General features: G+C 42.9%; 1 protein-coding gene across 2 annotated transcripts; it reads left to right on the top strand.

The window, feature by feature from the left end:
• The first annotated feature begins 4,806 nt into the window (after positions 1–4,806).
• Positions 4,807–10,104, top strand: tekt4 (tektin 4). Of its 2 annotated transcripts, XM_034686934.1 has the most exons (8): positions 4,807–5,878; positions 6,906–6,976; positions 7,059–7,202; positions 7,310–7,396; positions 7,480–7,615; positions 7,689–7,843; positions 7,962–8,181; positions 9,934–10,104. In XM_034686934.1, exons 1-7 carry the CDS (start codon positions 5,357–5,359, stop codon positions 8,173–8,175), a joined length of 1,329 nt encoding a protein of 442 aa, XP_034542825.1. In that variant the 5' UTR covers positions 4,807–5,356; the 3' UTR covers positions 8,176–8,181; positions 9,934–10,104. The 2 variants fall into 2 exon arrangements, with proteins under 2 accessions (XP_034542825.1, XP_034542824.1); XM_034686933.1 differs by having other exon boundaries at positions 7,962–10,104.
• The last annotated feature ends 334 nt before the right edge of the window (positions 10,105–10,438 follow it).

The following is a 10,438-nucleotide window of genomic DNA, read 5'->3' on the forward strand; positions in this document are numbered from 1 at the left end:
GGGCGGAGCTCGTTACCATGGCGACACTCAGACTCTGACTGTACAATGGCTGCCAGGGGTGCATCTCGCTCGGCTGGAAGCATAGACTGTATAAAATATGGACGTAGTATCTATGACGTCACCCATCTGTTCCTGAGAGCTGTTCTGAAGCAAATCGACGGCAGCAGCCATATTGGTAATGCGGAACTCAACTAGGCAGAGTGTGACGTAGTGTGAGCCTCTTAGCCAATGGCTGTGTGTTCCCGACCAGGAGTCACGTCAGTCATGTCCTTATTTGGGCAAAACTCGTAATCTTAATATCTTCTTAACCGTCACGTTAGAAAAAAATTCACCCCCCGTACAGTGTGTGCCATTAGAGAGATTAACTTTGTAGGGCCAAGCCGTTTTTTGAACCAGGCTGTAAACATGTTTATTAATGCTGCAAAGATCGTCTTTTTCCCATTCATGTCTATGTGGTTTCCGGTGTTTCTGCAGCCAGCCTCAAGCGGATTTTCAATGTATTGCAGTTTATAGCACTTCCGCATTGGCTTCATCGTTTGAGACCGGAGTTTGCCGCTTGGCTGGAAGTGAAGCTTTCAGCGGAGTGTCTGGCTGCAGTATAGGTCAAAAAATCTGTCTCAATCAAACTTTAAAAAATAAATACACATCGTACGAATGTTTCTCACATCCGTATGCTGTGGTGATATGTATTTATTATTTGACTGTTTTGTGTTCAAGGCCTCTTTTTTCTGAAAAGTTTCTTTTTCGTTAATTATTAGAGTTTAAAAAACGGGGTTTTACTTCCGGGTTTCCTTTGATTCACAGCCGCCCTAGAGGGAACTTCAAAGGACACACAGCGTCTTGTGACGCTACGCTGTAGGGCGGAGCTCGTTACAGTGGCTTCGCAGGCTCTGGCTGCACAATGGCTGCACCCAGGAGTGGGATTTTTTGGCTTCAGAACCGTACAACGGGAAGAGGCGGAGCAACGCTGTCCATTTTTATTTACAGTCTATGATGGCTGCGCATTGGAGCGGGTTTTTTTGGCCTCAAAACCGTTCAAAGGGAAAAGGCGGAGCAACGCTGTCCATTTTATATACAGTCTATGGTTATCAGTGTTGCCAACTCCTCAGTAAGGAAAGTAGCTATTGGCTGTTCCAAAAGTCGCTAGAAGTCTTTAAAGACGTCATCGCCTAATTTGCATAATCTGAATTGTAATAGACGCTTTCAGAGAGACGTGTAACATCGAGGGAGAGACATAAATAGGTTAAAAAACACCCTAAATTTGTTTATAACTACACTTAGGAGCCTAAAAAAAATCAAAGTAAAACATTACATTTTTCAACAATATCATTTTCTAAATATTTACTGTATACAATCTACATGAACTATCTAAATGGATCGGCCAGCGGTGTCTTTGTACATGCACGATTCATTTGCGTCTTTAGGACGGGGAAGGGGGCCACTGCAGCACCCGCTGCTCATTTAAAACGATACATGCTTTCATTTCAGAGTCTCCAAAAGTCTCCAATAACACCATAGGAAAGTCGCTAGATTTTTTGCTAATCGCTTTTTAGAAAAAGAGTTGCTAGAGGGGTCTGAAAACCTGCTAAAAATAGCGACAAAGTCGCTGGAGTAGTTGGATCTGAAACCAAATTGATATTGAGAAAGTATATTGTTGTTATTAAGATACAGTGATAATTGATTGTAAATAATTTTTTCGAATACTTTAGTAATGGAACAAATAATAGAAATAGGTCTGTAGTTGTTGGGATTGAAAGTGTCATTACTTTTGTGGAGAGGTGTGATGCGGGCAGATTTCCAGATGACAGGGATTTCACATGTGGATAATGAGAGGTTAAATAAATCAGCCAATGGATAAATAAGAATATGAGCTGCTAATTTAATGAATTTTGTCTCAATCCCATCAAGTCCGGGACCGCTGCTCTCCTTCAAATCCTTAATGGCATTGCTGACATCATTGGGAGATATGGTGAACAGGAACGGAGCCAGAACCGTTCCCTGGGGGGCCCCCCGTGCTATCAGGGGTCACGCCGAGTATAAAGAGAGAGGGATTTAAAGAAAATTTGATACCAAATATTTGTTGGTGTTCTTTTTGAATATTTTTCCAAAAATCAATACGTTTTGGGTAATCCCAAAATATATGGGTGAAGTCCCCGATTAACCCACAGCCCCTCCAGCACAACTCAGATGTGTTACTGTATTTGGAAGTTATTGAAGGAGTATTAAAATACGGCATTTTGACCTCCCAATCAAATTCCCTCCATGCAGGGCTGTGTGTTCTCTGTCCTGCTCTAAATGATTCCATCCAGTCTTCATCTGTTATTATGATGTTTGCTTCCATTTCCAAGTTGTCATCCCCAGATTCATGTTGCAATGCTTTATAAATTCTTGAAATTACTCTTTTTTTAACTTCATTCTCTTTAAATGACAGGAACACTTCCTCTAGTTTGGATGTTGTTTTACAAATATTATCCCATTGCTTATACCTTGAAGGTAATTTCGGAGTTGTAGAAATGTATAGAAATCATGTGTTGGGAGGTTAAATTCCCTTTTAAGTTGCTCAAAAGATTTCATGGTTTGATCCATGAACATTTGTGTGATATATGTTAACCCTTTGTTTGCCTAATTCTTGTACCTTGCATCCATAGTTGATGGTATAAAATCTGGGTTTGCTGCTATTTTCGTGACCCCTGTCATGACATTTAAGGACTCATTTGTTGGCCATGGACACCAAACTGGCTACGTTTGCAGTGGTGTTTTTACTATATTTGTTCCTGTGTGTGTCCGAAGATCCTACGTGTAACCATGGTCGCATTGTTTGCATAAAAGATCAGCTGTTAGCAGCCCGTAGCATGTCAATGCTAAACGATGCTAGGCCCGATGTTCCCTGCAAGCTGAGGAGAAGGAGGCGAGGAAGATGTGCTGGTACTGAGGTGCAAGCTAAGAAAGGACAACATCGACCTGTCCTTCCACCCACTGTTATGGGGACCGAACGCCACATTGGAAGGATTTCACCTGCTGTGGGCGGACAGGATGCAGGAGAGCAAGACTGAACTAACCGGTGAAGAAGGCTAGCTCAGTCCTGGACCCTGGGGAGTTGGTGGCTGACAGGAGAATTATGGCCAAGCTGTCGTCTTTGATGGACTTTTTTTTTTTACTATATATATTCTTGTTGAAATTCTTGTACTGTACACCTTCTTGTTTGCTGCTATAACTCCTTGAATTTCCCCGTTGCAGGACGAATAAAGGATAAGATAAGATAAGATAAGATAAGATAAGATATTACTTTATTGATCCCCCGGGGGGGAAATTCAGTTTGGGGGGGGGGGAATTCAGTTTGGGGGGGGGTTGTCAGTGGTCAGCATGGTGCAGTCTGTGGCCTCCGTTACTGTTTAACAGTCTGATGGCGGTGGGCACAAAGGAGCGCCTGAAGCGTTCAGTCTTGCACTGTGGTGGAATGGGTTGTCCAGGATGGCTCGCAGTTTGTCCATCAACCTCCTCTCAGCCACTGACTCCAGACTGTCCAGTTCTAGGCCAACCACAGAGCGGGCCTTCTTTACCAGCTTGTTGAGCTTGCTGGCCTCACCTCCACCCCAGCACGCCACAGCAAAGAAGGATACAATATATGTTCAAGACGTTTTACGTTAGGCAGGCATATTTTATCATGTGTGATTTGACTTCCGTCCGACGATAGAGGAGGGGGAGCTGGAGGTGGAGGAGCCTATCAGACGGCTGAGACCGCAAAGGAGGATTAGATTTACATCACTTCCGTCCTACGATGGAGGGGAGCTTCTGGTTCACGTCAGAGGAGCCGTTAAGCCGGCTGAGAGTGGAGGTCTGCAGCTGGACCCCTCTCACTAATCATGAAAAGCTTCTTTCAAAACCTTGTTCATTTTCATGCATGTAGCTCAAAAAAACTCTATGCGCAGGATGTTATTTTTACCTCTAGGGGGCGCTACTGAGATTTTTATTTGCGAAACCTATAATAACTTGCAATTTTCACCAGGCCCGATGAGTGTGCAAAGATATCCGCGCTTTCATTCACGTTCAGCGGTCCAAAAATGCGTTTTACGTGGCGGAAGAAAGAACAATCCTTAGGGTTACAATAGGGCCTCCACCACCATCGGTGCTCGGGCCCTAATAATGATAATAAAAGTATGTACAGAAGACTACAGTCTGACCCCTGGCTAGTCCTGTTAGCTTGTCCATCTTATTAGCCAGAGATCTCACGTTGACCATGATGAGAGAGGAGAGACACGGCTTCTATGTTTGTGTGTGTGTGTGTGTGTGTAGAGAGAGAGAGAATAGAATAGAATGTACTTTATTAATCCCTGAAGGAGGAAATTCAGGCATCTGGCAGATAAAATTATAGAAATCACATAAAACAAGTAATTTGGTGTCTGTCAGCTCATCTCCCATTGGCTAGAGAGTTCTGAAGCCTAATGGCTGCAGGGATGAATGGTTTTCTGTATCTCTCAGTCCTGCAGCACAGAGAGATGAGCCGTTCACTGCTGCTGTTTCTCTGGTCCACAAAGAAGTTGTGAAGTGGATGATCTGTGTAATTTAGAAATGGCCTCTACCTTCTTCTGTGTGCATCTCTCCACCACAGTGAGTCCAACCTGGTTCCAGTGCCAGCTCTTTTCACTAGTTTGTCCAGTCGCCTCACATCCTTGTGTTTTATACTGCTTCCCCAGCAGACTACAGCGTAGAATAACACACTTACCACCACAGACTGATAAAACATCTGCAGCATCTTACTGTAGTATCTAAGGATCTGAGCCTCCTTAAGAAAAGGAGAGCCTTCCTGTAGAGTGCATCTATGTAAAGGGACCAGTCCAACTTGTTGTCCAGGTGTACACCTAGATATTTGTAGGTTGGCACCACCTCGATGTCCACCCCTCGAATGTTAACTAGCTGATGATCAGAGCCTGGATCTTCGTAAATCTACTATCATTTCCTTTGTCTTTGAGGAGTTCAGTAGGAGGCAGTTTTTGTGACTCCAGTCACCGAAGGCTTTTGTCAGATCCCTGTCAGGTAAGCTGTCATGAGTTTTGCCTGAGTGGGCTCAGAGTTGGATGTTATTTTGTTGTGTATGTTTGTTTACTGACTGAACTTATTCTACCATCTCCATCATTTGATACTGAGTCACCTGATCCTGAGCTGCTGTCTGAGCTGCTGCTGTCAACATGTGTAACCAGGCAACACAAAACAAACACAGCCTGATCTCCCTCAGGACAGGGAGCTCTGCTTCACTGAAGATACTTTACATTTCTTTAAATTTCTATAAAACCCAAATTAGCTGACTGAAAGAAACTAAGCTCCTTTATCATCACAAATATAGTTTAATCATTAGAAAATGAGTTCAGGTGTTTTGGTGTCCAGGCCTCACTATGACAGCAGAGCTGTGGCTCAGGGGGTCCCAGAGAAAGGCCCTCCCGTGGAGGTCCCGCAGCCGTCTGCAGGCTCGGCCACAGCGGGATACCGCTCCGCAAAGTACACCCCGGCAGAGTGGTTCTCCAACTACCGCACCATCCTCCAGCAGGCAGGGACCGACCGCCAGGAAGCCCACAGCATCCAGCGAGAGTCCAAGAGTCTTTACAGGAGCGCCGAGGCAGCCACCCTGCAGACCCAGGCGGACGGAACCCGCCTTCTAGGGGAGAGACTGCAGGAGATCCACTGCTGGAAGTCAGAGCTGCAGCGGCACATCGAGCAGCTGCTGGCGGACACGCGCGCGCTGCTGGCGCTCAAGACGCGGCTGGAGAAAGCGCTGGACGCCACCGAGACTCCCTACGCCATCGCCACGGATAATCTGAACTGCAGAGCAAGGAGACTGGGACCGGACCTGGTTAGAGACTCCGTGGAGGTGGAGCTGCTGAAGGTGATAAGAATATTACATGTTTGACTGTCAGGGGCGTCACCAGGAATTCTGGGCCCCCATCTCAGTGGGTCCCATCACTACAACCAGTTCTACAAAATATAACATTGCTGCTATAATACTGGTGTATTTGCATTAAACAAAAATGTATGCTTAAAACTATCCTGGTTAACTGACTCAAATCTAAACTACATATCAATATTATTTTCTTAATAATTTCTCCAAATCTAACTGCACAATATTAGCCTTCAGACTGTCCACCTCTGTAAACAAGATTATTTGAAGCCAAGTGACATGTTGAATAACAACAAGGGGGCATAATTTGGAATAATCTAACATCATGAAGTCAAATAAAACTCTAAAAATCTACAGTTAACTTTCAATCAGAATCAGCCACACTTGATGCTCAGAAAATATGACAATTCCCCACTTTAGGCATGAGATGCCCATCTCACAGAGCCGATCAATCTAGTCGACAGGAGGAAACTGACCTTTTTTCTGAATGTTTGTATATTTATTCAGACAATTTTAGTTTTCTTATTGCAGTTAAAAGAAAAGAAAAGAAAAGTGTTGTAGAAAACACATTTTATGTCAGGCCCATTAAGGGCCCCTGTCCCCACTTGGGCCCAAGGTAGTCAGTCCCACTTTTCCCCCCACTACGATGCCCCTGTTGACTGTGTTTAGCAACTGCATGAAAGTGAAATACATTGTAGTTGCTTATTCAATATTGAAATATATATATATATTTATGATCCACTCTGATAAACAGTACATGATAAAGCTGCTTTTAAAATGTAAGTAATTAATGATTCATGTTTTCTTGAATTATGTTTTATTGATTTTATTTGGCTTGAGTTTGACAAATTATTCACATGATGATGTCCGCCTGTGCTTTATTTCTGATGTTTTAATGACTTAACATTTGAAACAGAACACAAGACAGTGAGGCCTCTGTGTAACAGTTTAACAGCACCAGCAGAGGGTACACTTTGTCACGCACTGATCTGTAGGGTAATGGTGTCATTTGTAGGAAGTGGATTTGATCAGGAGCATCCAGGCTCTTCTGAAGAGAACAACAGCGCAGGTCGTTGCTCAGATCAAGTGAGTGCTGAAATGTCAAACATACAGCCATGGACTGTCTGTTTAATGCAGTAATCCTTTAATGTGTCTATATATGGGTCAGGATGAACAGAGCAACCAAGCAGACGTTAGAGATGGACTGGTCTGATAAGCACCAGGCCTACAGCTTTGATGATCACAGTGGACGATACAGTAACGTGAGTGCAGATACACAGCACCACCCCAGCTCAGCCAGCATGCAGGACCAGTGAGTATACATGTGTGTGACATGACTCCAGAACTTGCATCTATCATTGTATAGTGTCTTAGAGAAAGCATAAATAACTTTTATATGATCTCTCTGGTCTTCGTCAGGGTGTGTAACCCCTCAGCGTGGACCAAGTTCACTCAAGACAACCTGACCAAAGCCTTCCAGGAGGAGCAGGCCACCACCAGTCTCAGGTCAGTGTGTTTATAATCTGGTTTCATGTGAATCATGGATTTCAGTTTTCAGTAACAACACAGTTATTGTGTTTGTGTGTCAGAGCACTGGTAGAGCAACTGCTGCAGGACACCACAGAAGACCTGAGAGTCCAGTGCTCCAGTGTTGACCGAGCCTTCAGCCGGCGCTGTGAAGACCTGATAGAGGCCAAGACCCAGCTGGAGATGAAGCACACACAGGTAAACAACGAAACCAAAGAGTTAGAGGCCGAGGTAAGCATTAGCTGATTATGTACTGTGTGATGGTGTGCAGATCTTGGAGCAGATCGGGGGCCAGGAGAGGAACATTGTGGCCTTGCAGCAGGCCATCCACAACAAAGAGGCCCCACAGAGAGTCGCCCAGTCCAGGCTGTACCTCCGCTCCCTCAGACCCAACATGGAGCTCTGCAGAGATGAACCCCAGCTCAGGTACACATACACACACACACACACACACACCCTGTCTCATCTTATCGCTATCTCTAATTCCTCACCCTTTGTGTGTGTGTGTGTGTGTGTGTGTGCGCGCGTGTGTGTGTGTGTGTAGTTTGGAGGGGGAGGCGCGGCAGATTGATGCAACTCTGGCGTCTCTGCAGCAGCAGCTGAGTGAGGCTCGAGGCTCTCTGTCCCACCTGGAGGAGTCCCGTATCACAGCTGAGAAGGACATAAACTGTAAAACCCACTCTCTGTTCATCGACAGAGACAAGTGCATGGCTCACCGTAAACGATACCCAACCGTCTCCACCCTGATGGGATACTGAGGAGAGGTGTTTGTGTGGAATTTGCTTTATTTCGTTATTTTATGGAGGTTTTAAACCACAGGTTGGTTGATTCCTTGTCGTTTGCTTTGGAGATCAATGGGATATACTTTTAGTTGAACATAGAAAATATTTATAGTATTATAATTCATTTATAATAATGGAATAGTGGGTCGCAAGATGTCTTTCAGAATGTTTTTTAATACAGTAGGTAATCCAAAATTGCATTTTACCCCTAATTTACCCCTAAAATATCGTCAAAAATAGTAGTTCAATTTGAAATAAAACCTTGCAAATAAATAAATGTATTAGTTTTCTGCCTGTCTTGATGACTCCTGAGACTAGGGTTAGTTAAAGCTAGGGTTGGTAGTCACAGAAAACTAGTATGAATTTGAATGTAGCATTTCCTCAGGGCTCCGTCTAACCCCCCCAGAAAATTGTTGCATAAAGAATATTTGGTGACTATCTGGTCTAAGTCAAAAATCTCTTTTAATGAGCGATGAGTTTCATCAAACAGATTCAGAGAACACGAGAGGAACTTCCTCTTAAGGCCTTAATAGCTGCTCAGCTGCAGTAAGTAAGGGATAATGTATGGTTAGCAGGTTGTTATGGGAAAAAGAATCCGGACAGGGTGAGACAAGACCCCGACACGACCAACCTGAAGGGGTGAAGTCCGCTTATTACCCGGCTACAAACTTAAAACACAAACATGTTGTCAAAAAACATTGATTAAAAGATTATTTTATTGATTTAAAATGATTTATGGATACATTTTTTTTAAAAACAGTCCCAGTGATTCGACTGCAGTAACTGTTTGGTACAGAAAACACTGATGCATTGCTTCCAGCGGTGACCCGATAGCTGCTGGTCAGTACATACGCAGGAACATCACAAGCGGGAGGAAGCTTACACAATGCCTTTTCTGACCTTTATGAATCTCACCCCTGACAACTAACCCATATTACAAAGACTAAAGACTAAAGACTAAACCAATACTGAAACTAATAAAAACTCAACTAAAACGAAGCATTTTCAAAAAATCAAAACTAAACTAGCAAACCGCTTTAAAAACGAATTAAAACTATACTGAAATTGTAAACAAAAAGTCAAAATGAAACAAAAATCAAAACTAATGCAAAATGCAAAACTATAATAACCTTGGTCCGTAGCCTGCCGATTCAGCATGCGAACCGAAGCTAACGTTTTAGCCACATTCCTTACCAATATGACCCTAACGGAAGCTAACGGTTTCCCCTCACCTTACGGTCTGTGGGGTCATCAAGCAAAGTGCCGGAATTCTTTTCTGTGGATTGATATGACATGACGTGTGATCAGTTTGCCGCTGGCGTTGCTCATGTTAGTGAAAGTTAATAACCATCATCAAGGGGTTTGGACGAATCAGAATCAAGCTTCTTACACAACCGAAATATCAGTAAGAAAGCCAGGTAACAACAGTCGTTAAACACTTCACACATACAGATTCTTGGTGGTAACACTCTTCAGTTAACAACACATCTTTTTTTTTTCTCAAACTCAAAACAGATTTACTTGTGACACTAATAAGATGACAGATATTTTGATTATGCATTTCAACCACTAAAATCAGGGGAAACTAAAAAGAAAAGAGTGACCTATGTTTTAGAAATAAAAAACATCTCACTGAAAGAATAATTAAGTATGACATGCCTTTCAAATTCAGGCAAATTCTTTATTTCTTTGCATCCTAAAAAATGTACTCTTTGTTTGTTTTTCCACCACCAGAGGGAGCTCTTGAGCCTCAGACTCTCATCTCCTGTCTTGTGTTATAACATGAGCTGTCACCTGATTCAAAACCTGCTCATATAAATGTGTATTTAAGAATTACATATGATGAATATTTTATATTTTAAGTTTTGTTGTGTTAAAACCGTTCAAATAAAGATGGTAGAGTAAGTTTTGTGTAGTTGTTGTATATATTAATATAAGTAATATGTCCAAAAACTCAGCACACACCTGCCAAGTTTTTATTCCCCCGCTGAGCTGCAATCAAACTTTCATATTTATGATTATGATGAAGAAGTTTGAATGAAAAACAGAAAAAGCACCATATAAAGAAGTAGAGAACTCATATAAATAAATCACTGCTTTTTATTTATCTGACATATTTATCTGTAGGGTGAAGCTGTAAGCGTCGAGTCCCTCTCTTCTATAACATCTCTTTATTTGAACAGGGAGCCTCAGCTCGTCCCTATTCTTAGAGAGAGCTTCCTTTAAGCGAGGAGCTGCC

This window comes from Notolabrus celidotus, chromosome 7 (genome assembly GCF_009762535.1).
Source record: "Notolabrus celidotus isolate fNotCel1 chromosome 7, fNotCel1.pri, whole genome shotgun sequence".
Classification (NCBI taxonomy): Eukaryota; Metazoa; Chordata; class Actinopteri; order Labriformes; family Labridae; genus Notolabrus; species Notolabrus celidotus.